Genomic DNA, 26,632 nt, shown 5'->3' on the forward strand with positions numbered 1-26,632 from the left:
CCCTTTAGTGGGCACCAGGGGCTGGAGTGGGAATACATCGGCTTCTTTCTAGCACTTTGCACTCTCCCGTCCAGGGTTTTGTGTTTCCTTTTACTTCAATGCCCCAGACCCAGGCTGCCTGCCTGCCATTCTACCCAAAGGAAACTGGGTCTTAAAGAGCATCTGATGTAGTCCTTCCTCCTACCGTAGTCCAGGCTCATGGAAGGAAAAACTTTTGCCTAACACAATTTTTGCACTGCAAAATCTTTGGTATGACTCTGCTCTTAAGGGGAGCAGCTCAGCGTTCTGGAGGACTCAGTGGGATCTGGCTGTGCTAGCGGAGGCCGAACTGAGAAGACAGGGCTTACTCTCAAAGTTCAGGGAAAGAAGAGCTCTGGGAAACTGGGTACCAACTGTCTCCCCAGCTCTCCCCACTTGCCAAGGAGCAGTGGTTCTGTGTCTTCACAAGAGAGGGGCTAGTGGCTTCTTTCTAAGGCCCCTCAGATTTGCTCCCTTACTTCCCTTGCTCCCTCCCCCTGTTCTGCTGTACTCACAGTTCCTGGATTCTTCTATTTTTGAGGTTGGCTATATCTTTCCAGAAAGTGACTTTGCCCTCTGCAGCCCCGTTTTTTATTTGATTGCTTCTCAAAACCACTTGTTGAATGAGGAACCCAGGTCCCCCTCAAATTTTCTAGCTGTCTTCCTTATCCTCCAGTTTGAAATATTGGGTTTGCCTGGGAAGGTCCCTACACTCAGGGACAGGACAGCAATAGTCTCCCAACAGCTATGCCTATTCTCTGTGGCTCTTGGAATTCTCAAACCCCAGGATCATTTTGTCCAAAAAATTTCCTCCATCCCTGGGAGCCATTTGTATGACTTCGCCAGAGAAGTATCCCCAATCTGGCAGTCCTGGTGACTAGCAGGGCTAGTTTTGTGGAAACTGTTTCAGGATACCCAGTGAGGCTGCCTCCTGCCAAACGAAGGCTCTGAGCTCCTGGTACATTGGAAAAGAACAAGGGAAAAAATGAAGAGGACGGAAAGGATGGGGGGAGTGTGTGTGTTGGGGGAAGGGTACTAAGAAAAAACAGGGGAAGACAGAAATAGAAACAGTAGGGGCCGGAGAGATAGCATGGAGGTAAGACATTTGCCTCTCATGCAGAAGGTCAGTGGTTCGAATCCCGGCATCCCATATGGTCCCCTGAGCCTGCCAGGAGTGATTTCTGAGCGTAACCCCTGAGCACTGCCAGGTGTGACCCCCAAAACAAACAAAAAGAAATAAAAACAGTAAAGAAATAGGCAAGAGGGGCAGATTGGAAAGGATGGAAAAAGAAGATGAAAGGAGAAGATGAAAGGGAGAGAAGAGAATAAAAATGCACTTGAGGGCCGGAGATATAGCATGAAGGTAAGGCTTGCCTTTCATGCAGAAGGATGGTGGTTCGAATCCTGGCATCCCATATGATCTCCTGTGCCTGTCAGTGGCAATTTCTGAGCATAGAGCCAGGAGTAACCCCTGAGTGCTGCCGAGTGTGACCCAAAAACCAAAAACCAAAAACCAAAAATGCACTTGAGCCATCAGAGCCAGAGCGATAGTACAGCTTGTAGGGTGCTTCTCTTATAGGAGGCCAAGCAGGATTTGATTCCCAAATCCCCCATATGGTCCTCTGAACAGCACAAAGAGTAAGTAATTTCTGAGTGCAGAGTCAGAAGGAACCCCTGAGCACTGCTGGCCATGGCCCCCAAGCAAACAAAATACGCGTAAGTAGAATAATAGTAAAAAGGACAGATGAAAAGGAAACAAAGGGAAAAAGGGTAAATATGTGTGTGAAAGAGGGAGGGTGCACAGAAAGTAATAAAGACCAAAATGAATAAATAAGACAGAAATATAAAAAAAAAGTCATCTGTGGGAAAGAGAAAGAAAAACATAAGGTTTTTCCACTGGCAAAGCTTAGGGTACAAGGCAAGCACGCTACTCTCAGTATTATCATTATCTGAAAAATACAAATATTAAAAAGAAAAGAAAGCTCGCAAAGGAGTCAAAATATGTGAGTGAAGGTAGAGATAGAACCGTTGGGTGAAGAAAGGAAAAAAAAAAAAAAGGGAAGAGCATACTCCAGTCAGGTTATTTAATAAAAGAGAAGGTGTGGGTCTACTGAACCCCTATCTTTCCTAAGGAGGAAGTATCGCTGCTGTAAAGAAATTCTCATTTATTCACCTCCACCAATCCCAGACCGAGGCCTCAGACACAGTTCCAGTTGGTAGAAACCAGGCACGGACACTCACTTGGATTAAAAAAATCCACACTAACTACAAAACCATAATTTAACGAATACCCCCAACGAGAGAGGGAGTTGGGTGCCTTTTCCTACTTCTCCCTCCCTCTCTCCTTAGCTGGGGCTACGGGGCCCGGGTGAGGGCAGAACCTGACACTGAGGTGCCAAGTCCCCAAGGCCGGAACCCCCAGGGGGGAGGCGGCTGTGCTCAAAGACTGGGCTATAAAGGTCATTCATTGGCCGTCTTTGGGGCCTCTCTGAATGGGCTCTGGGAGGTAAACAGACTCTTAACTTTCAACTTGGCCTTGACCTTCCTGGAAGTGTCTGGCTGGTATGTAAAGGAGCAGCTGAAGCTTTCAGCCCCGTTGGGTTGGGTCCATAAGGGGGGTTTGGGGATTCGGGTGAGGCAAGGGCTCTTGGGGGAGATGTTAGGAGACTCCCAGCTGAACACAAAGGGCTGGGAGAAAGACTGGCTCCGCTTTGGCAGGTTGGGGTGTTATCTAGCTTTCAGAACTGAAATCCTCCACACCACTCTGGAAGCTTTGAGCTTCAATTTCTCTACATGTAAATCTCAGACTTAACTCCAGGATGTCAGAAGTGAGGAGTGCTCTTCTGGGCAACTTTCTTTTTCAGGCAGAGTTGTGGTTCCTTAGAAATAGCTACCCATGCATAGATGCAAATAGATTTCATTTATTTCGTTTACAAAACATTTTCATGTACAAAATGTAATTTAATCTCCATAGCATTCCACTGAGGAATCATTCCACTTTTCCAGAGGATGAATCTGCATTGTACCTCCTAATATGTGAGTTGTGGTCTATGAAAGGGCACACACTTGATTGCTCAATTTAAACACAATCTCTAGGTTGGTTCCCTGGTTCAAAATCCCAGGATCTGTTAGATGATGAATAAACTATAGAGTAACACAAAAACAAATGACCTTCCTAGTATATGTTGATATTAAACATTTTCCTGGGGATCTACAGCCCTGCTCAGAACTTTTTCAGGGCAAGAAAAGAATTGATCATCACTGCATCTCACCTGAATGCCTCTCTATACACTTAGGTGGCTAAAACAGAACCAAACACTACACATCTGCATATAGGAAAAAGCACAATGCAGGCTGGTGAGTGACAGGCAGGAGGACAGGCGGAGACATAGAGGTCTGAAGGGAAATAAGTTCTTTATTTTTTAAAGCACAGTACAAGGCAAACTTGTCAGTCATTGATCTGAGAGTTTTTTTGGGGGGGCACCTAGCAGTACTGGGGGGTTACTCCTGGCTCTGTCTTCATAGGTCTTGGTGATGCTTGGAAAACATATACAGAACCAGACTGGGGCTGGCCACATGCAAGGCAAGCATTTTAACCCCTGTACTAGCTCTGCTGCTCTTAGTCTTTGCAGTTTGAAGTTATGAAGTTTAAAGTTTGTATTTACTTTCTCTTTTATAGATTTAGATGTACCTGATCTATAGAGCAAGAGATCAGTGAATGAAGTATGCAGCTTGAATTTCACTGGAAAATGAATGCAGCCATGGAAATAGCCTTCAGATTGAGACAAAGAACAAGGCCAGCACCTCAGAAGGATTCTTGAAGTCACCTCTAAATTGGGAGTCCCACATCTCAAGGTCATCTCTCTGGATCACCGGAGATTTGTTTTGCCTGTTCTTTAGCTGCTGAGAAACATAACAGAAGTTATTTTGTATCTGGTTCCTTTCACACATGTCTGCATGATTATCCATATTTTGTGGCTGTCATTTAAAAAGATTTCTATGTGTGTAATATTCTAGTGCTTTTAATGACACCAACACTTAATGACTCAGTCTGCTACTGATGAGAATTTAATTTGTTTCTATTTTTGACATTGCAAATATGATTTATTTATAATAAATATAGCATTCAAGGGGCCGAAGAGATAGCTCAGCAGTAGGGCATTTGCCTTGCACAAAGCCAATTCAGGACGAATGGTGGTTCGAATTCCGACATCTCATATGGTCCCCCAAGCCTGCCAGGAGCGATTTCTGAATGCAGAGCCAGGAGTAAACCCTGAGCTCCACTGGTGTGACCTAAAACAAAACAAAAAAAAAACCATCATTCAATACATGCCTTGTTTAATTGATTTTGGGGCCACACCCAACCATGCCCAGAGCTTATTTTTGGGACCACTCCTCAAGGAGCTGGGGAGATCAAAGAGGGTGCTGAAAATTGAGTTCAGGTTGGTCTCCTGCAAAGCAAACAAGCAAGCACCTTCCTTGCTATAGTACCTCTCTAGCCCAACCCATGACATTCAATGGATGTAAACATTTACTTCTGTTGCGTATCATGTCCAGAAATAGAATTACTATGGTGCTATTTTTTAAAAGTAAAGAATCTGATAAGGCTGGAGAGATAGCACAGCGGTAGGACATTTGCCTTGCAAGCCACAGACCCAGGACCAACAGTGGTTCAAATCCCTCCATCCCATATGGTCCCCGTGCCTACCAGGAGCGATTTCTGAGCGTAGAGCCTGCAGTAACCCCTGAGTGCTGCTGGGTGTGGCCCAAAAACAAACAAACAAACAAAGAATCTGTTCATATTTGTGCTGTCATTTTCCAAGTAAAAATGCTGCTATTTTAGCCTTTTATAGACATGTAAGAGGATATAAGAATCTGGGGGACTAGAGAGTATGGGGTTAAAGCACTTGTATAAAGACAAATCCTGATTGGATTCCCAGCACTGCATATGGATTCCTTAAACAGGAGTGATCCCTAAGTTCAGAGCCTAGAGTGAACCCTGGCACTGATGGGTGTGGCTCAATCTCCTCTCCTGCCTGCCCCACCCCAAAAAGAAACTAGAAAGCTCTGAAGAGTGATTGCTCTCTCTTCTCTCCTGATATCTTCAAATGCAATACCATCCAACTAGGATTTCCCTTGAAATATCTGGTTATTAGCCACGTGTCTTTTTTTAATTTTAAGGTTATCGAGAATCTCTACTACCAAGACAGGCCTCTCTGACTTGCACACGCTCTTCCCCAGAAACAATGGCTCAAATTCATGTTCAGATTGAGCCACACGTAACAGCCTTAAATCTGGTGCAAAATGGAAAAATGCTGGTCTCTTCCAGGAAACCTGGGGCTTCCTGGAAAGTGAGTGCAGCAGGATTTGATTTGGGACAGTAGAGCAGGCCTCAGAAAAATCATTAAAGACAGATTTGCGAAACAAACCTATTGAATGGGTTTCGCACAAAAGACTCACAGAGGGCCTCCAGCACCCCCTCCAGCGGTCTCTTGTAAGGGCCTTTAAAGTCTAAAAGAAGCCCAAGCTTTCAACTTGGGGCCATGCTCTGGGTGTGTCTCCCATGCCTTTTGGACAGAGGGTGGACGTTTCTACTTTCTTGGGGCCCAGAAACCCCACATGGAATCCATGGGCACGTAGCCAGGTTGGCTTCACCCCAGCTCCTGGGTGGGAGAAGAGTTTCTGTGGTTTGATAAGATCCTGCCCCACCTTCTTCTTCAACTTCCCTCTCTCTGCAGAGTCCTGGTTTCTTCCTCTGGGCGACAGTCTGTGCACAGACAAGTCACGTGTGTCTGTCTTCCGTCTCTTTCCCCACCCTGGAGCGGAAATCCACAGGCTATGGCTTAGAGGCGTGTACCCCCAAACCTGACCATTGCATCTCTCAGGATCTAGATTTCAGGCTGCGGATCAGTGCCCCTCCCTATCCCTCACGCCACCTCCCCTGGACCCCAGAATCCGCAGAGCCTGAGCTGCCGCTTCCGGAGGATTCTGGGTTTCCTTGACACTTCCCTTGGGTCCCAAAGCAGCTCCTGCAGTGATCCGGGAGGAGGAGGAGGAGGAGGAGGAGGAGGAGGAGGAGGAGGAGGAGGAGGAGGAGGAGGAGGAGGAGGAGGTGTGTGTGTGTGTGTGTGTGTGTGTGTGTGTGTGTGTGTGTGTGACACTGGGAGTAAACTGGGGTGCCGGGATCCAGAGTGCAAAGCCAGGGGGGCCCATTCCTCCAGCCTCCACGGGCTCAGGCGCGTTCCCAGGTCCCCCCCTTTAGACCCAGAGCGGCCTCCCGGCCCACCCCCGACTCCCCTTCCCCCCAGGAGATGGACACTTTATAGGGTGAGCTTTTTATTCTCTCGTTAAACCTGCCAAAGCATGGGAGACAGAGCCAGGGAGGGAGACCAGGCGACGGAGGTGGGGCCTGGCTCCGTGTCCGCTCTCCGCCCCGCGCCCCTTCCTGGCACCCCCACCACCAGAGAGGGTCCTTCCAAAATGGAACAGAGAAAGGGATCTCCTTTTTTGCAAGGGATGTGGGGAGAGTGAGGGGAGAAAGAAATGGGTGAGAGAAGAGAGAGGGAGAGAGAGAAAAGAGAGGAGAGGGAGAGTGGGAGAGAGGGAGAAAGAGAGAGAGGGAAAGAGGAGAGAGAGGGGGAGAAAAAGAGAGGGAGAAAGGAAAAAGAGAAAAGAGGGAGAGTGGGAGAGAGGGAGAGAGAGGATAAGGAGGAGAGAGAGGGAGAAAGAGAGGAGAGAGGGAAAGAGGAGAGAGAGGGAGAGAGAAAAGAGGAGAAAGAAAAAAGAGAGGAGGAGAGTGGGAGAGAGGGAGAGAGAGGAAAGGGAGGAGAGAGGGAGAGAGAAAAAGAAGAGAGGAAAGAGAAAAGAAAGAGGGAGAGAAAGAGGGTGAGTGGGAGAGAGGGAGAGAGGAAAGGGAGCAGAGGAAGGGAGAGAAAGAGGAGTGGGGGAGAGGAAAGGGAGGAGAGGGAAAGAGGGAGAGGGAGAGAAAAAGGGAGAGAGAGAAAAAGGGAGAGAGGAAGAGGGAGTGGAAGAGGAGAGGGAGGAGAAAGAGAGGGAGACAGGGGAGGGAGAGAGAAGAGAGGGAGAGGGAGGGAGGGAGAGAGGAGAGAGAGGAAAGGAGAGAGGAGAAAGGGATAGAGGAGGGAGAGGAAAACAGAGGAGAGAGGGAGAGGGGAAGAGAGAGGAGAGAAGGAGGGGAGAGAGGGAGAGGGAGGGAGGGAGAGAGGAGAGAGAGCAGAGAGAGCCGCGGGGGTTAAGCTTTTTCGCAATTTTGCCAGGAGGATTTTACGAGCTTCTGTGCCGGCCGCAGCCAATGGGCGCGCGAGGCCCAGCGCCTGCGTCTCCTGCGTCAAGGAGCCAGGCTGAGCGAATGCAGGTGCCTGGCGAGCTGGGAGCGATTTAAAACGCGTTGGATTCCCGGGGCCTACGTGGGGGAGATCGAGCTGGGTGCCCCTTGGACCCCCGCCCCTCCCCAGCACCCCATGAACCGATCCTCGCCTCCATGGAGCCCGGCACGTACGCCGCCCTGGACGGGGCCAAGGATGTAGACGGCTTGCTGGGAGCGGCTGCGGGTCGCAATCTGGCCCCCCACTCCCCGCTATCCAGCCCCCCGGCAGCGCCCTCGGGGATGCCCGCGGCCAGCTACACCCCCCTGGACCTGCCGGGCTCTGCGGAACCGCCAAAGCAGTGTCCCCCCTGCCCGACCGGGGTGCCCCAGGGGGCGTCGCCAGCTCCGGTGCCTTACAGCTACTTTGGAGGCGGGTACTACTCCTGCCGGGTGCCCCGCAGCTCCCTGAAACCCTGCGCGCCCGCTCCCACCTTGGCCACGTACCCCGCAGAGGCGCCGGTGGCGGGAGAGGAGTATCCCAGTCGCCCCACCGAGTTTGCCTTCTACCCGGGCTACCCCGGGCCCTACCAGCCTATGGCCAGTTACTTGGATGTGTCGGTGGTGCAGACCCTGGGCACCCCCGGGGAGCCCCGCCACGACTCTCTGCTGCCTGTGGACAGTTACCAGCCCTGGGCCCTCCCAGGAGGCTGGAACGGTCAGATGTGCTGCCAGGGAGAACAAACTCCGGGCCCCTTCTGGAAGGCGGCATTTGCAGGTAACCCGCCCCACTCCACTGGGATCCCCCCCCCCCCACTCCTGGAAGTGGGCATGTCAGGTCCCTTGGGTACTGCAGAAGGCAAGAAAGATTTGGGGGACAAGGAGCTTGGTGCTTCTCTTCTGGGGCGAAGGTCGGCGAAGAGGCCACTGGAGTCCAGATGGCTCAGGTGGAGAGCTCTCGAGTGAGTCGGGTATTCTCTTGCCCGCTGCCCCCTCTGGGCTCAGGTTCCTCCCCAGAATGATGGTATCTGAGTGTTGGGCTCTATTTGCTATTAGAGGGGGCACCGCAGCAAGATTCCAATTAAGTTTTTTTTGGGGGTGTGTGTACACGGAAACAGGGATCTAACTAAGGCCTCACGCAGGCAAAGCAAGCTATATCCCTTCCAGTTTCTTTATTCAAAAGCAAAAAATCTTAATTTAAAAGAAAACAGAACCACCATGCAATTCTCAATCCAGTGAGTTGTTGGGGGGTGGAAACAGAAATTCAATTCCCATGGAGTAAAAGGCTAACTCGTTAACTTTCAGTGCTTTTCTATGGCCAGAGGAAAAATTTTAATTTCCTGCAGTTCCTCTCTGGTGTGTGTGTGTGTGTGTGTGTGTGTGTGTGTGTGTGTGTGTGTGATTGTCAGGCAGAATAGGGTTTCTGTAAAGAACTTGTCTACACAACCTCTAAGTACCCACAGGTGGGAAATGCAGGGTGGTGGTGGACAGAGACGTGGTTTGCAGGTCAATGCCTGGCAGTGTGCGCAGGATATGGGCTTAGTCTTTCCCAGGCTGGAAGATCAAAGAACTAGGTAGAAACTTTGCAGGAGGCAGGAGTGGAGAGTGCAGGTGCGTTGTGTACAAAGTTAAGCGGGAGGCTCTTGCCAGGACTTTGCTAGCAGGGCCTGGCTTTGGCTCTGGGATTGATGGGGTTCTGAATCTATGTTTCTCCTTCCCTCTGAATGCCCCACAGACCCGAGCTCACAGCACCCGCCAGACACCTTCCGTCGGGGTCGAAAGAAGCGCATTCCCTACAGCAAGGGGCAGTTGCGGGAGCTGGAGCGAGAGTATTCGGTGAATAAGTTTATCACCAAGGATAAGAGGCGCAAGATCTCCGTGGCCACCAGCCTCTCAGAACGCCAGATCACCATCTGGTTTCAGAACCGGCGGGTCAAGGAGAAGAAGGTCCTTGCCAAGGTCAAGCCCAGTGTTACTCCGTAAGGGAGATCCTGGAGGGGGTGGGGAGGGAGGAGATAGTAGGGAAAGTAGGTTTCTCTTGGGACCCTGCCAGGGCCTGTGTGCCCCTCTACCTCCCCTCAACAGAGGACCTTTCTTGAGGCTGGAGAGAAAGTACAGCTAGTAGGGTGCTCGACTTATACATGGCTGACTGAAGGGGATTTGATCCCAGGCTTTCTATATAGTGCCCCAGCCCGCCAGCCAGGAGCAATTCCTGAGTGCAGAGCCAGGAGTAACCCCTGAGCACAATAGATGTGACCAAAACAAAGCAAAACAAAAAAGCAGAGGGACATTTTCTCCAGGATTGCTGGACTGATCCTCAAGGATAACTTGGGGATTCCCTGAGTGTCCCAGAGAACCACCTGTGAGGCCAGGATAAGAGCATTCACAGGACAGGTCCCAGTCACCACCATTTTTTTGGCAGCAATGATAATCACCATCACTGTGCTATTCCCCTGATCATTAGTCATAGTTTTGATCTGGAGCTCACTGGAGCACTTTAGGAACCAGTTTATACAAATTGGGATGATTGTGAATAAACCTGGCAGTAGACTGATGGCGGCAGGGCAACTTTTGTGGCTCCCTTTCTGATCCTCAAGCCCATCCCCAAGCCCAGGGATGACAAGGAGAGAGGAGAAATGGTTTATATACTCCTGTGTCTATGTTACCCATTAAGCATTTGTTTAAGCTAAAGCTGGGCAGGGTTTCTTTCCCTCCTCTGCCCTCTCTTATGTTGTGCCCATTGGTTTCCAGAATTCCCTTCTCTAATGTCTAGCTTTTTTTGTCTATTGTGTGAAAATCAAGCTGGTGGCTTCCCTCTAGGGTAAGCCTGTCTTCCTTCCATGCAGAGAAAAGTCATTCAAGGAAAATGTCTGTTTAATTCATTGTGTCTTGCTTCCTCCTCACAGACTTTCCAGGTCTTCTCTTAACATTCCTGGTGGTCATAGGCCCTGAGCATGTCATAGTTTTGGGGGCATTTGCAACCTGTGAAATAGACTTTTGTGGTTTTATAGACTCAGCCCCTCCTAGGCATCAATAATTAAAAAATCAGGGCCCAGAGAGATAGCACAGCGGTGTTTGCCTTGCAAGCAGCCGATCCAGGACCAAAGGTGGTTGGTTCGAATCCCGGTGTCCCATATGGTCCCCCGTGCCTGCCAGCAGCTATTTCTGAGCAGACAGGAGTAACCCCTGAGCACCGCTGGGTGTGGCCAAAAACAAAACAAAAAAAATTAAAAAATCAGAAAGTATTGCATCTTACTAGCAGGTGCCAGCCAATACCCCATGCAGCCAGCCAGAGACAACCAGAAAATGGCCCCACCTCCACTCCTAGCTCCTCTACTTGCTTCCCTGAGACCCCCACACTCTTCACCATATACTGAATCTATTCAGGCTGCCAGATGCTACAGGGGACTTTTGAGGGTTAAAGTATTGGGACAGCAAAAGCCTGGAGATCAGAGTTCTGTGCAGCTTAGACATGTTGAGAGCAAAATTTCTTTTCATTTTCCTCTGGCTCAGTTCATATTCCATGAGTCCTGGGTGGGTGAAGGGCAGATTGGCACCAGACTTGTCTTCCTGTCCACGTAGACAAAGACCTAGTACAGAATTCCCAGAAATCTGGGACAGACCAGCTGTTTGCAGAGCAGCGAAGAACCAAGAACAGTTGAACAACTTTCCTCCTCTTCTGCTGCTTTATCCCCACCCCTTGTCCAGTGCTTGGGCCTCAGACCCCATGGGGGTTTGCAGGCAGAAAAGCCAATGGGGTAGTTCTGGGTCTCCCTGCAGCATGGGCTCAGGGGTCACTGTAGGCACAGCTAATGAAGAAGGGGGCTGTTCTATTAGATTTCCCCAGCCCCACAGCAGGGCTTGGGGTCCACAGAGGCCTGCTGCTTGCAGGTTTAGACTTGGAATTGTCCAGGAACCCTTAAGTGGACCATCCCACCGTAGTCCCTAGATTAGGAAGTTTATGGTCCATGTTCACTGGTGGTGGGAGTTCAGTCCTGACTCCTACTACATAGAGACAAGGTAGGAAGTGACTTAGACTTACCAAAGAGAAGAGGGTAGGGACTGTGGCTGAAGGAAAAGGCCCAACACAGGCATAATTTTATGGAAATGGGTTAGGGTTCTATTTGGAGACTGAAAAACTCATGCAAGCTGGTGGTGCAGTCTCAGTTTGTACCTAGGCAACCCCCTTCTATAGTTAATTTCTGCCTCCTGTTTTCCTTCAAGCAAAATCCCAACAGCCCTAGGTTCTCATGGATAACACAGGCCAAGCCCTGAAAAGATGTGATTTCTGCACAGATGGAATTGTGGGTTGGCTTGGGATAAAGGACAGTGAGTGCTAGGGTGCTGAGTCTCCCGATAAGGAGACCAAAAAAAAAAAAAAATCTACACGGAAGGGTTGGGGGGAAGGGATTCTTATGGGTCTAACCCAAAAAATGACGTAGGACATAGAAAGAGGCTGAAATGAATCAGGGTTTCTAGATCCCAGGATTCTAAGACATTTCCTTCAAAATTGACATTTTAAGGTGGGGGGGGGGGGCTCCTCTTATTCAGAGATTTATTCTTATTCAGAGATAGAAGGAACAAAAGAGATTTGTGATTTCCCAGACATTTCACTAGAATTCGGATGATTAAAAAGACAAGGGCGCCCCCTTCCGGTAGAAACTCGCTATTCCAGGTAAATCTATTTTTGGTTCTTTGGAAACCCTCACCCCCTTACCCCACCCTGTTCTCCTAAACGCTTTGCCGTCGATCGCAATGGTCGGGGACCGAGCTCTGTTACATGAAAGCACCGGGACGGGAGTCTTCTGAACTGGACTATGGACAGATGAATCAGCCCGGTCTGATTCAAGACCTGCAGCGCGAGAGAAGGAGAGGAAGAGTCGTTAGGACTGGGGAAGCAAGGCCGCAGTGCCCAGGCCCTGGCTTGAAATTTATTGGAGTATTTTATTTTATTTTGTCACCTAAATAATTCCCAGAGGCACCTCCTCCCATCACTTCTCTCCTGCCTCCTCTCCCTATCATTTACGAGTATGAAACTTGTGTGTAAAAACAAAAGTTTTGTATTCAGTCCTCTACGAAATTCCAGTTTATTCCCAAGGTGAATTGTACGCTCATCTTATGAGAGCAACCATTAAAGAATTTCTCATTACACTGTGTCTAAATTGCTACAGACTCCACACCCAGCTTCCACTGGCTCAAAGCTTTTTTTTTTTTTTTTATGAGGACTCTTAATGGACAAAGCAAGCGTGTTCTGCACAAATTCTTCAGATCGAAACTCACAAATCAAAACTCAATAAAATAGGCCACTGTCTTGTGGATAAATCAGCACATTCGCCCAACTACTCCTCAAAATACACCAAACACACCAGCGTCCTTTTCCCCAATGTCCACCTCTCACGGGCTTCAATTTTATGGCCCTACACGAGCTCCAGCTCAGCAAATGTCTGAACACTGTCAGAGGCCCCATCTATGCCGGCTGGAATCCAGTTCACTTCGATTATCAATGCAGATAGATTTTACTGGGTCACCTAGAAATGCAGGGATCACCCGGAGGCCACAGAGCTTCCTGCCATTGTCTCCCCAATCCTGGAAGTCAAGGTACGGCTCTGCTGGGAGCCCCGTTCCACCGGTCACCCCAATTCTGAGTAGTTTCAGGGCTGGAAGCTTCTCTGAGGCTGGGTGGAAGATAAAAATCCAGCCCTCCTCCTCATCCCAGTTCTTCCAGCGCTGCTGGCTCAGCTGTTCCCATCTAAGCCGAGCAAACAGCCTCCTTCCTCCTGCTCCCCCAGTCTCCTTCATTAAAGTTTTATTCCAGATCTCAAGTGCTGTGCTTTAATTAGGTTTTCTTGTTGGGGGGAGCTCTCTGTGGCCCCAATTCCCGCCTGCCTGGCTTAATGGAAAGTGTAGAGCTGCAATCAATTGCGAATTAAATAAATGAGCCCATTACTGTAAACTTGCTATAAAGCGCCGCCGCCGAGAAGGCTTCGGAAAGGGGCAAAAGAAACTTCCTTGTTTTAGAAAGAAATTTATACAGTATATTATCAACCTTCGTAGCTGAGTTATTGGGCTAAGGGGGAGAGAACCCAGACTGGCCCAAGGGCTCTCTCCAAGGGGACATCCACCCCCTACTCCGCTAGCCTAAACTTGGAGAGATTTTAAAGCCTTTATTTCCTTCTGAGCAACAAACATTGTAGGTGTAAAAAGGAGGGTGAAGCGGTGGAAGCAGGTTAAAAAGGACCCTTCCTCCTTCAGCCCCCATTCTCTAAGAAGCCCCTTCAAGAGCTCAATCACCTCCCATCTTTCCCCTCAGGATGGTAGAGAAAGACAATGTTTTCGGAGGATCCATTTAGGGATTTCGTTATTGATCTTGAAGTTTCTGGCCTCCGTGGGAAGGGGCAGAAGGAAAGGTAGAAAGGGGAGCAAATATCTCTCTGCCTTGGGAAGAAGGGAAGCGGCCAGCCGGCTGCTGAAAAGACCAGAATCTCGGGGAGACCAGCTGAGAAACGCAGAGGTTGGCGCGCTGGCGAGGAGGCCGCGGGCTGCCCGGCTCCAGCCCGGCCGGGGCACAAAGCAGAGAGGTGGGGAGCCCCGCCCCAGATTCAGCTGGGAGGGGGCTCCCAGACTGCTCTCCCGCGGGTCCTCCTCCTGTCTAAGGTGTGCGCCCAGTGCCGCACCACTGCGGGCTGAAACTGGGGGTGCCCGCCTGTCGGCCCCGGGGCGCGCGGGATTTGGCTCCCGGCCTTGGCCCAGTCCTGCCCAGCGAACTGCCCTTCTCGCCTCGAAGAGCTCGCGTCTCCTTCCCCAACAGGTAAACTTGCCGTCCGAGGGTCCTCGGAGACCGGTCTCTCAGCCTCCGACCTGCCTCTGGGCTCCTGGGGAGGTTCAGGAATTTGAGGGGTTCTTCTTGGTCACAGCTGGCTGGAGACGGGCTTTCGGCCGGGCTCTCCCTCTTGAGTTTCTGGAGCAGCTTGCAGGACAGAATTGGACAAAGAAAACGCTTCGCAGCACGCGGGTCTGAGCCGCCCGGGCGAGTTGGGGGTGGAGGGGTGGGTGAGGTAGGGCCCCACTAAAGCACCAACCCTCCATCTGATTCGTGTTTGGGGAGAGTACTGGCTCCGATAAAATTTAGATTGCTGTAACATGTTTGGTTATGATTTTGATTTAAACTATGACTCTAAAAAACTGGGCAAAAGAGGAACTGGGATTACAATGATGATTCACTTTCTCACCCCTAAGGAAAAGGCCTTCCCCTCCTTTTTTTTAGGGGGGACGCCCTGCGCCGATGCTCACTTCTGACTCTGAGCCCAGGAATTACCCCCAGACGATGCTCTGGGGACCAAGTGGAATGCCAGAGATCGAACCCAAGTTGGCTGCGTGTGAGGCAAATGTCCTACCCGCTGTGTTATCGCTCAAGGCTTAAGAAAGCCCCCCCTCCCTTTTTTTAAAAGAAGCAAATATTGCACCGTTGTCTCCGGACTCAACTGCTGCTTTGTTCCGCCCAAGAAAGCCTCATGTAGATGAATGTGCAAGGTTGGCGGGTGGTGCATGCCTGCGTGTAAGGCTTGGTGAATCAGTCGTCTGAAGAACAATAGAAGGGAACCCCATCTCTGGCAACAGCGACTTGTTCATGTGGTCTTGGGGTGCAAGGTCGCCTGCACACACACTCAAGACTCCCCTCTCCCCTTTCATAGCCAGTGCCTGTCCCTCCCGTCGCAGCACCCAGAAGTGGAGGAGCACTTTATCAAATCTGGTGATTGATTGAGATGAATTGTCAGGTCTGCACAAAGCAAGATAATTGGGGCTCACAAGATCCCTCTCTTGTGTTTTATTTTGGGGCTACACTGGGCAGTGCTTAGGACTTATTCCTGACAGATTTTTGGGGAACTATATGGGATGCTGCTGGCGTTTGAACCCATATCAGCCATATGCAAAGCAAGTATCCTGCCCCTACACTATCTTTCCGGCACACAAGATGCCTCTTTACGCAGACACCAACGCCTGTCCAGCGCCTGTCTGCACCAGCGCCTCAGTCAGTCCAGGCAGTGAACGCCAGGTCCTAGGCTCAAGCAGACAGGCCTAAATGCTAACTCAGGGGCCTGAACCCCAGCAAGACTTCAGTTAGAGCCAGAAAGCCTTGGGGAGAGACAAGGGACACGAATCTGCCCTCCCTTGCTTCATTGTCTGGGGTCTGGGTCTTCCAGAGGTAAACCGTGTCAGTCTGTGACTTCTGTCTGTGTGCTGTGAAGCAATTGACTCTAATCAGGAACTTGGGGAGCCGGGAGTGAAAAAAGAGCTACCCCCTTTGTAGCATTTTTTATTTCATTCTTTGTGTCTCTCGGCATGGGCCTCACGCGTGCAAGACAAGAGCTCTATCGCCAAACGCTCTACCGGCGTTTGGAACCTTCCAGGGAAAGGCAGTTTTGGAAAAGGACCTCGGAAGATGTTTTTTTCGGCCAGGATGGGGTGAGGGGCGGGGATTGTCGGGCCTAAAGGAGCGGGATGGGGTTTGGGGGCCTCTCTCGGATCCTGCTAGGCAGTTTTAGGCCGGGGCGCTATCACACCCGCTAGCACCGCTCCACTCCCTCCCTGGTGCCTACGCTCCGCCGGGGAGAGAGAAGCCGCTTTCTATAGTGGATCTGACCCCACTCCTGGGTGAGGCCCAGCCGGGCGCCCCCACCCGAGTCTTCAGCGGCAGAGGGTCTTTCTGTGCCTGCGACAGATGACCTTCGCGCCCCTCGGCCCGCAGACTGGGAAGGGTTTGTCATTGAACTTGAGTCGGGCCATAAACATTCCTGCGCGCCTGGGAAGCGGGTCGCCGCCTTCCAGCCGGCGGTAAAGGGCTGGGAAGGCGTCCAGCGAGCGTGAGGGAGCCCAGGCTTGTCCCGCAGTTTCTGGGCTTCTCGGTCCAGACAATTTTCCGAGAGAACACAGTTGCAAAGGCCCTGGGGCAAGAGAAAGCAAAAACCCCAGTGAAAAGCTGCTCACAATAACCTTTGCCTTCCTACTTATTCGCAACACGCGTGTTATTATTTTCAATATCACCCCGCGTCTTGGGTGGAGGTGGAAACACAGCTGGAGGAAGTGCTCAGGGTTTACTCCCGGCTCTGTGCTCAGGTTTTACTCCGGCATGGGGTTGGGGAACCTTATGGTGTATTGAACCCGGGTCAGCTGCGTGAAAGGCCTAACACTCCTGCACACACGCTCTAGCCCAGCTTTTCTCTCCCTCCCGTTTTTTTTTTATTTTGGAGCCACACCCGAGTTACTCCTGGCTATGCGCTCAGAAATCGTTCCTGGCTTGGGGGACCATATGGGATTGAGGAAATTAATCCCAGGTCCGCCCTTGGTCAGCTGCGTGCAAGGCAAGCAGCCTACCATCGCTTGGCCCCTCTCCCCACTCTTTTGACCTGTATGAATAAATGCACGAGTTAACTAACAAGGGTGAATTTGAAAAGCTCAGTTTCAGGGCTGGGTCATTCCTATTCTCAGCCACCAAGCCCAGCCAGAGGAGCCCTGGGCCTCCTTTTGGGGAATCTGGAAACTTGATTGGCGGGGCCTGTAGCGGGGTGGATGTGGGTGGGGGGCGGGGGAGCCTGGAGTGAGACACCCCAGACTCCGAAGAGTCTGCGGAAAGGTATTTAGGTGGAATTGTGTTTCCAGAATTCAGAATCAGGAGCAAGGGAGGATAAAACATTTGACCCTGAACTGAGATCTTTTCCTGGCTCGGTTAAGCCCAGTCTGGCTCCAGAGGGCTGGTGTGAGCCTCGGATGCATGTCCCCGACTAGAGGCCTTGGGGAGGCGCTGAGGACAAGGCTCCCCTGTTCTACCCGTGCTCCCGCCGCCCACTCCCCCATTCTATTTCTACCGGGGCTTGGATCACAGGGGGCTATTGGCTTAGCAGCTCTTTCCCCTTCCCCTTGAATTTCTAGAATTTCCAGGTCCTGGGAGGAAATGCAACCATCCATGCAACCTCAAACCCTTTGTCTGTTTTGGGTCCTAGGCCCGAGGCCCGGAGCCTCCCCGGCTCTCGGGAAGCTATTAAGAGCCAGTGCTCTTCATATGAATGACCGTGCCATTCTGACCCTGGGGTTCTCCTCAGTGGGGGTTTAGCAACTATGGAAGCAGAAGCTTCGAGCAACTTTTTGTTTTAATTTGTTGCTTTATTCCACACCCCTGTCGTCTCCCTAGCTCTGCAGAGAAGTAATAATTGGATCCTAAACGAAGTTCTTTATTTGAAAAAAGTAATCAAACTTTCATGGAGTGAGCTTCTCCCAACTGCTCTGAAGACTTTGGGCCTCGGGGTCTTGTGTTGATTTTGTCTTGGGCTTTGTGAAAATTAAGAATTTAGAATAAGCAGCCGATCCAGGACCAAAGGTGGTTGGTTCGAATCCTGGTGTCCCATATGGTCCCCCGTGCCTGCCAGGAGCTATTTCTGAGCAGATAGTCAGGAGTGACCCCTGAGCACCGCCGGGTGTGGCCCAAAAAGCAAAAACAAAAAAAAAGGCTGGTTTTCTCAACTTTCCTATAGTGAAAAACGCACTGAAATAATTACTCTACTGCTCTTAAAACAAAACATCTACGTTTTTATGCAAAACAAAAATTAAGTTAAAACGAAATCATAGGGGCCGGAGAGATAGCATGGAGGTAAGGCGTTTGCCTTTCATGCAGGAGGTCATCGGTTTGAATCCCGGCGTCCCATATGGACCCCCGTGCCCGCCAGGAGCAATTTCTGAGCCTGGAGCCAGGCATAACCCCTGAGCAATGCCGGGTGTGACCCAAAAACCACACACACACACACACACAAAAACCCTGAAATCATAAAAAACAAAATATCCACCTGTGTTTTAATGCAAAATTATAAAGAAAAGAACACAAAACTAGAAAACAGAAAACAGAATGTGGTACTTTAAATATATTCTAAAAAACGTTAATGTGCAATTTTAATTGTATCCATTCTTTTTTTTTTTTTTTTTTTTTTTTTTTTTGGTTTTTGTGCTCAGGGGTTACTCCTGGCTGTCTGCTCAGAAATAGCTCCTGGCAGGCACGGGGGACCATATGGGACACTGGGATTCGAACCAACCACCTTTGATCCTGGATCAGCTGCTTGCAAGGCAAATGCCGATGAGCTATCTCTCCGGGCCCAATTGTATCCATTCTTTAACTCAATAATCATGTTTTATAATTTGCAATCACTATTATTAGTTTCTTGGGTTGTCTCTCCAACCCAATCAATTCTAGCCTGTTTTTGTTGTTGTTGTTGTGTTGTTTTGTTTTTGGGCCACACCCAGTGACTCTCAGGGGTTACTCCTGGCTATGCTCTCAGAAATCACTCCTGTCTTGGGGGACCTTATGGGACACTGGGGATCCATTTGTCTGGGGACTGGTCCGTCAGGGGTCAGCCTTGTGCAAGGCAAACGCCTAACTGCTGTTCTATTGCTCAGGCCCCAGTTCTAGCCTGTTTTTAAAATGCAAGATGCATTTGCTATGTCGAAGCACTTTTCTGTTCACGTTCTTCTTCTTGTGCATGATATACAATGAATCCTTGTGACAAATTAGAGCACCATTTATATTTAAAAAGAAAAGCTTTTTAAAATTTTTGATTGGGAAATAGGGGCTGGCAGTGATATCCCAGGAAATCTAAAAGAAAATGACACAGTAACCTACCAGCCTCAGTGGGTCTAAACAGTAACACCGAAGGCTCAGCTAGCACCAACCACAGCCCAGTAAATCCTCAGACACTAACTTCAGTAACTCCATAGCAAAATATAAAATCATTTCAAATTGATTCATGTTGATCTAAGTTTTGGTAATCCCATTTGCCTTTGTGTAGTTACAAGAAATATGAAGTAAATCTGTTTGTGCCACTATGGAGGCAGCTTATGATGGTGGTTAGGAGATTGGAGACACTGATAAAGGAAGTAGGACTGGTGTTTGAATATTTAATGCCTGAAATGACTATTGTGAATAACCTGGTAAACCACGGTTTTATAATAAAAATGGGGGATAGAAAAATTAGAAAGAAAAGGAAAGATAATGGAAGTCGGAGAAATAGTACAGCAGGTAAGTGTGAAGTGTGTGTGAAGTGAAGTGAAGTCTGAGTGTGAAGCCAGAAGTAACCCCCAGCATTGATTAGTGTGCCCCCAAATTAAAAAAAATCTTGATTAGAAAATAAATTCTAGTCACAATGTAGCTCATTTGTAGAGTGCATGTCTTACAAATATGAGGTCCCTGATTTGATCTCTCTCTCTTTCTCTCTCTCCCCACTCTCTCTCTTTCTCTCTCTCTCTCTCTCACACACACACAGACACACACACACACACACACACACACATTCTCATGGGGGATTTTTTTTTTTTTTTTGAGTCACACCCGGCAGCGCTCAGGAGCTACTCCTGGCTCTATGCTCAGAAATTGCTCCTGGCAGCCTCAGGGGACCATATGGGATGCCAGGATTCGAACCATCGACCTTCTGCATGACAGGCAAATGCCTTACCTCCATGCTATCTCTCTGGTCCCCTGATGTGGGATTTTTAAAAGTTTTTTTTTTTTTTTTTTTTAATTTTGGGACCAGACCTGATAATGCTCAGGGTTACTCTGGCTCTACACTCAGAAATTACTCCTGGTAAAGCTTGTGGGCCATATGGGATGCTGGGGGTTGAACCAGAAGACAAACACCCTACTTGCTGTACTATCACATCACCCCTTTGGCTTTTAATTTAATAGTTGGAGAATTACTATTGGACTAGAGAGATAATACAAAGGGTAGGGCGCATGCCTTGCATTTCATATGGCTCCTGAGAACCACCTGGAGTATTCTTGTGTATAGAGCTAGGAGCAACCCCTGAACATCCACCAGGTATGGGTCAAAGACTAAAAAAAAAGGCAAAATAAACTTGAAATATTACTATTTTTATTTTATTTTATTTTGGTTTTTGGGACACACCTGGCAGTGCTCAGGGGTTACTCCTGGCTCTATGCTCAGAAATTGCTCCTGGCAGGCTCAGGGAACCATATGAGATGCTGGGATTCGAACCATCGTTCTTCTGCATGCAAGGCACTACCTCCATGTTATCTCTCCAGTCCCTAAATATTACTATTTTTAGTGTCATTTGATATTCTTCAAGCATGGTTTTAATGAGTGAATATATCTAATTGCAGGTGAAATATCATTTGGAAAATGATTTTTCTAATTACTGTCCCTTTAGGTTTTTTCTGTGTTTACTTTGTTTTTGTTTTTGGGCCACATCCAGGGGTGCTCAGGGATTACTCCTGGGTCTATTCTCAGAAATCACTCCTGGCGAGCTCCAGGGACCTTATGGAGTACCAGGGATTGAACCTGGGTTGGCTGCATGCAAGGCAAATGTCCTATCCACTATACTATCACTCTGGCTCTTCCTGTGTTTACTTCTTAAATTAATTTATGAGACCCGGAGAGATAGCACAGCACATTTGCCTTGCAAGCAGCTGATCCAGGACCAAAGGTGGTTGGTTCAAATCCCAGTGTCCCATTTGGTCCCCCGTGCCTGCCAGGAGCTATTTCTGAGCAGACAGCCAGGAGTAACACCTGAGCACCACCGGGTGTGGCTCCAAAACAAAAACAAAAAAACAAAAAACAAAAAAATTTAATTTATGAGAAAAATGTAATACTATTTTGCTCCTAATATGTCTCTTAAGGAAGATGAAAATAAAATTTCCCTGAAATAGAATGCTTTTAAAAATCTAATAGGGGGCCAGAGTGATATCACAGTGGAGGGGGGGGGGCATCCCTGGCATCTTGTATGATCCCTGGAGCTTGGCAGGAGTAATTTCTGAGTGCAGAGCTTGGAATAACCCTGAACGCAACCCAGTGTGTCCCCAAAACATATAAGAGATAGCATGGTATTGGGGATTTGATCCCCTTCCAGGAGTGAGTGGAGAGCCAGTAGTAGTCCCTGAGCACAGCTGGGTTGGCCCCAAACAAACCAATCAAACAAGCAAACAAATTCTACCCCAAAATCATTTTTTAAAATGGTCACCTTTGGTATTTACTGAGAGAGAACTAAAGAGGACCTTTTGTTCATGTATTTTATTCTTTCTTTCTTTCTTTCTTTCTTTCTTTCTTTCTTTCTTTCTTTCTTTCTTTCTTTCTTTCTTTCTTTCTTCTTTCTTTCTTTCTTTCTTTCTTTCTTTCTTTCTTTCTTTCTTTCTTTCTTTCTTTCTTTCTTTCTTTCTTCTTTCTTTCTTTCTTTCTTTCTTTCTTTCTTTCTTTCTTTCTTTCTTTCTTTCTTTCTTTCTTTCTTTCTTTCTTTCTTTCTTTCTTTCTTTCTTTCTTTCTTTCTTTCTTTCTTTCTTTCTTTCTTTCTTTCTTTCTTTCTTTCTTTCTTTCTTTCTTTCTTTCCTTCCTTCCTTTTTCTTTTTTTGAGCAATAATCAGAGTTGTTCAGGGTTTACTCTTGGTCTTGCACTCAGGGATCACTCCTGGTGGAGTTTGGGGTACTGTATAGGTTCTGGGGACCCAAATTAGATTTGGTTTGGGGATTAATCACCTGCAAGACAAGTACTCACTCTGGCCACAAAAGGGTATCTTCTAGGTTGCACAAATATTACACATGTTAGCTAGGGTGATGTATAGACATGAAAAATGGATTACATGGGACATTAAAGATTTGTGTACTTTGCTTTTTAAATTTTAACTCTAGTCCCACAAGCACAGATCTGTTCACATTGAAAAAGAGCTACATGCGAAATAAGTGGAGGGAGAGAGAAAGGTGGGGCCTACCCAGGCTGGATCACTTCCCCCCTGGCTAGGTTATTTATTATCTTTGTTTCATAGAGACCAAAAGTAAATATTTGACAGCTAGTGATGGAAGGTGGGGGAGTGTAGGGATGAAGGTTTGGCCCTTCCCCTACTGCATGCTAATTCTTGTTAAGTAAAAAGGATTTTTCTACTCTAGCTGATCTCCATTTTGAATTTCCTTGGTGAGCAGAAAAAGAATAAAAAAATAAAAGTGTATGCATAAATAAAAACCCTATCATTAACAGTATTGTAAATAAGGGTACCTAAAGTAGCTAAATTAAGAAAAATATTAACACATTCTACAAAACTAAAAAAATGGGGGTAGAAGATATTTGCAGAAAGCTAAGATTAACATATAAATAACTGGCTCCTCTAACCTGTAAAATGGAAATGGCACGCTTTATAATTCTTTCCTATAAAGCATTTTTTATAGAAAAGCTTTTTTTTTTTTTTTTTTTTTTTTTTTTTTTTTTTTTTTTTGTGGTTTTTGGGTCACACCCGGCAGTGCTCAGGGGTTACTCCTGGCTCCATGCTCAGAAATTGCTCCTGGCAGGCACAGGGGACCATATGGGACGCTGGGATTCGAACCGATGACCTCTTGCATGAAAGGCAAACGCTTTACCTCCATGCTATCTCTCCAGCCCCTAGAAAAGCTTTTTAAGCTTTTGTCTGGTACCCCCTTCCATACCTCCAAGAAAAAAATCTGTATTCGGTTTTTTTTGTTTGTTTGTTTTGTTTTGTTTTGTTTATTTTGGTTCACACCCTGTGGGGCTCAGGGAGGAGTTACTTCTGGCTTTGTGCTCAGAAATTGCTCCTAGCAGGCTCAGGAGACCATATTGGATGCTGGGATTTGAACCACCATCTGTCCTGGATCGGCTGCGGCTACGTGCAAGGCAAACGCCCTATCGCTGTGCTATTGCTCCGGCCCCATATTTGGGATTTTTTTCTTTTTGACATCAAAAAACAGACAGGCCGCGGGGTGGAAGGAAGGAAACAGCTGGTGTTGCGAAGTCAGATCGGGATTGGAGCGGATGGTTCAGCAATCAAGTAGTCTGAGCCTCTGTGTCATTGGTATTATAGCTCCGTGTGCTGGCGCTGCCCCAAATCTGCCTTCCCAGGTCTCTCATGTCCAGGAAAACGTTCTCTGGTTCCTGTTTGCAGCTGTGCTTTCTGGCTGTCTGACTGTCCCAGCAGTCTGTGCCTTCTGGCTGCATGGACAGCTGACTGCCACAACACCGCTGGTTTTGTTTGTTTGTTTGTTTTGTTTTTACGATCATTCCACTCTTTTTTTTTTTTTCACAGTGCACACCAAAAGTTTCCCTTTGGGGACCGCTTTGGTAGTGAAGAGCCAGGAGCAAGCCTAGGTGAAGTCGGGCTCAATCCGGCTCCTCATACCCTTCTGATTTCCATTCTGATTTTGAAGAAAGACAGCAAGCACAGTTTTCCAAGTTGGAAAAAGAAAACATGGGTGTCTTAGAAAACACAAATAGGGGCCGGAGAGATAGCATGAAGGTAAGGCGTTTGCCTTTCATGCAGAAGGTCATTGGTTCAAATCCCGGCATCCCATATGTCCCCCCCCCCCCCCCCCCCCCCCCGTGCCTGCCAGGGGCTATTTCTGAGCAGATAGCCAGGAGTAACCCCTGAGCACCTCTGAGTGTGGCTCCCCCCTCCAAAAAAAAAACAAAAAAAGAAAGAAAAAATAACATCACCTCCTTTTTTTGGTAGTAGTAGTAAAGTGTATGTTATATTCACTTATGTAACTCCCACTGGGACCATATATAGAACATTTCCTATCTCTTGTTCCCTTTTGCTCCTTTCCAGTATAATATTCTTTTTGTTTGTTTGTTTGTTTGTTTGTTTTGAGTCACATCCAGCAGCGCTCAGGGATTACTCCTGGCTCTATGCTCAGAAATCGCTCCTGGCAGGCTTGGGGAACCATATGGAATCCCAGGATTCGAACCACCATCCTTCTGCATGCAAGGCAAACACTCTACCACCATGCTATCTCTCCAGCCCCCTTGTTCTTGAATTTTGAATAGAACCCTGGTGGATTAGGGTCTAGTAAAAAGATACCTGACCTCATCCCCAATTTCTAAGGCCTAACAGGCTGAGCCATCCATATCAGTTATTCTGTGTGTGTATGTGTGTTTTATGACACATCCAGTGGTGTTCAGGGATTACTCCTGGCTCTATGCTAAGGAATTACTCCTGACAGTTTTGGGAAACCATATGAGGTGCTGGGGATTGAAGCCAGGTAAGCTGCATACAAACACCCTATCCGCTGTGCTATCTCTCTCCCCAATCAGCTACTTTGCCTGCTTATATCAGGACTTTAGAGACCCTCCATAGCTCAAATTTACTGCTCAGTTCTCAGAATGGCTCCATGAATCCTGCTCACCCACCTCCCAGAATGAATTCTTCTAGAAGAAGCAGACGCTTCCTGCCTAAGCAGTCCAGATTCACACAATACCAGATTCCCCTATGTGGTGTTGAGGGGCTGTCTCTTCTTCTTCTTCTTCTTTTTTTTTTTTTTTTTTTTGGTTTTTGGGTCATACCCAGCAATGCTCAGGGGTTACTCCTGGTTCTATGCTCAGAAATCGCCCCTGGCAGGTCACAGGGGACCATATGGGATGCTGGAATTCTAACCACCATCCTTCTGCATGAAAGGCAAACGCCTTACCTCCATGCTATCTCTCTGGCCCCATCTTCTTGAGGGCCTCTACCATGTCCATCTCTTTCAATAAAATCACTTTGCTCTGCCTATACTATCTCACTCTCCTGGTCAAATTTTTTACTACCCTCCCAGCTCAAACCTAGCAGGGCCTGAGTTTTAGCTTCCTCATCTCCCTTCCATGTAAACTGTTTTAAGTCTGGTACATGACATGGCATTGTGTGATTTATTCATATTATTATGTATGTTAGTAGTTTTTTATTTTAAGTATTTTATGCTATCATATTATATTTCATATTTAATAGATTCTCCACTACTGTTTGTTTTATCACATCCTGCTTTTACCCAAAACAATGGCATTCCCCAACTTCCTCTTTCCTTTCATCTATCCCTTTGATATCTAAAAGTCCACCTGGATCTCAGTCCACCCTCCTTCACCAGGTGAATTTATACTGATAGAATAAAGAGAAGTTGGGGCTGGGAAGGTGGCGCTAGAGGTAAGGTGTCTGCCTTGCGAGCGCTAGCATAGGATGGACCGCGGTTCGATCCCCCCGCGTCCCATATGGTCCCCCCAAGCCAGGGGCGATTTCTGAGTGCATAGCCAGGAGTAACCCCTGAGCGTCAAACGGGTGTGGCCCAAAAACAAACAAAACAAAAAACAAAAAAAAAAAAAAAGAATAAAGAGAAGTTTTAGGGTCTGGAGAGATAGCATGGAGGTAAGGCATTTTGCCTTGCATGCAGAAGGATGGTGATTCAAATCCCGGCATCCCATATGATCCTCTGAGCCTGCCAGGAGCAATTTCTGAGGGTAAAGCCAGGAGTAACCCCTGAGCGCTGCCGGGTGTGACTTTCCCCACCCCCCAATAAAAGAGAAGTTTTAGTTTTCGCTTAGTATGGAGAGAGACCTCGAGGCTAGAAGCCAGCCTAACTCCATGTCTCTCCCCACTGGCTTGGTTTTTCGTGGTTACTGCTTCAGACCATTCATCAAGGGTTGGAAATATGGTGCTGGGGTGATTTCACAACTGTTGATTGGCATTTCTTGTTGTTGTTTGTTTTGTTTTGGGGCCACAACTGGTGATGCTCATGGGTTATTCTTGACTTTATACTCAGTAATCACTCCTGATACTGCTAGAGGGTGGGACCATATGGGTGCCAGGGATCGAATTTGGGTCACCTGCATGCCAAGTACCTTCCCCCTATTCTATCTTTACTGGTCTGTTGATTGACTTTTGACTTGTTCCTAATTTGGACTATATAAATAAAATGAGTATGATAGTTTTTAATAAGGTATTGGACTAAGTGGATTATTTTGGGGTGTGTTTTTGGGGGGACTGGACCACACCTGGTGGAGTTCGAGAATATTCCTAACTCTGTGCTCAAAGGTCACTCCTGTCCATGTATGGAGGACCCTAAGTGATTCTGGGGATTGAACTGTGGTCTACCACATGCAAAGTAAACGCTTAATCCCTAACTCTTTAGCTTCTTGGATTTTTGTTTTTTTGATTTTGGTCCACACAAGTGGCATTCAACATTACTCTTGGCTCTGCACTCAGGAATCCTCATGGCAAGTTCAAAGAATCATATGTGATGCTTGGGATCGAACCCTGATTGGCCATGTACAATGTACATGTACATGTACAAGACAAATGCTCTACATTCTATATTATCATCTTGGCCCTGTTTTCATTTTTATTATTTATTTTTGTTTTGTTTTTGGGCCACACCTGGCAGTGTTCAGGGGTTACTCCTGGCTTCGCACTCAGAAATTGCTCCTGGCAGACTTGGGGACCATATTGGATGCCGGGAATCGAACCTGAGTCCATCCCAGGTCAGCTGCATGCAAGGC

At 47.9% G+C, this 26,632-nt stretch overlaps 1 protein-coding gene across 1 annotated transcript; it reads left to right on the plus strand.

Moving 5' to 3' along the window:
• Positions 1-7,519: 7,519 nt before the first annotated feature.
• Positions 7,520-9,325, plus strand: HOXB13 (homeobox B13). The gene is made up of 2 exons (XM_049780923.1): positions 7,520-8,120; positions 9,078-9,325. The coding sequence occupies exons 1-2, from the start codon at positions 7,520-7,522 to the stop codon at positions 9,323-9,325; spliced, it is 849 nt and encodes a 282-aa protein (XP_049636880.1).
• The last annotated feature ends 17,307 nt before the right edge of the window (positions 9,326-26,632 follow it).

Source organism: Suncus etruscus, chromosome 1, assembly GCF_024139225.1.
Source record: "Suncus etruscus isolate mSunEtr1 chromosome 1, mSunEtr1.pri.cur, whole genome shotgun sequence".
In the NCBI taxonomy this organism is placed as follows: Eukaryota; Metazoa; Chordata; class Mammalia; order Eulipotyphla; family Soricidae; genus Suncus; species Suncus etruscus.

Excerpts from the sequence above, each read along its gene's own strand:
- HOXB13 (XM_049780923.1), top strand. The coding sequence starts at position 7,520 with ATGGAGCCCGGCACGTACGCCGCCCTGGACGGGGCCAAGGATGTAGAC. Across the intron at positions 8,121-9,077 it reads CTGGAAGGCGGCATTTGCAG|ACCCGAGCTCACAGCACCCG; the intron begins GTAACCCGCCCC and ends AATGCCCCACAG.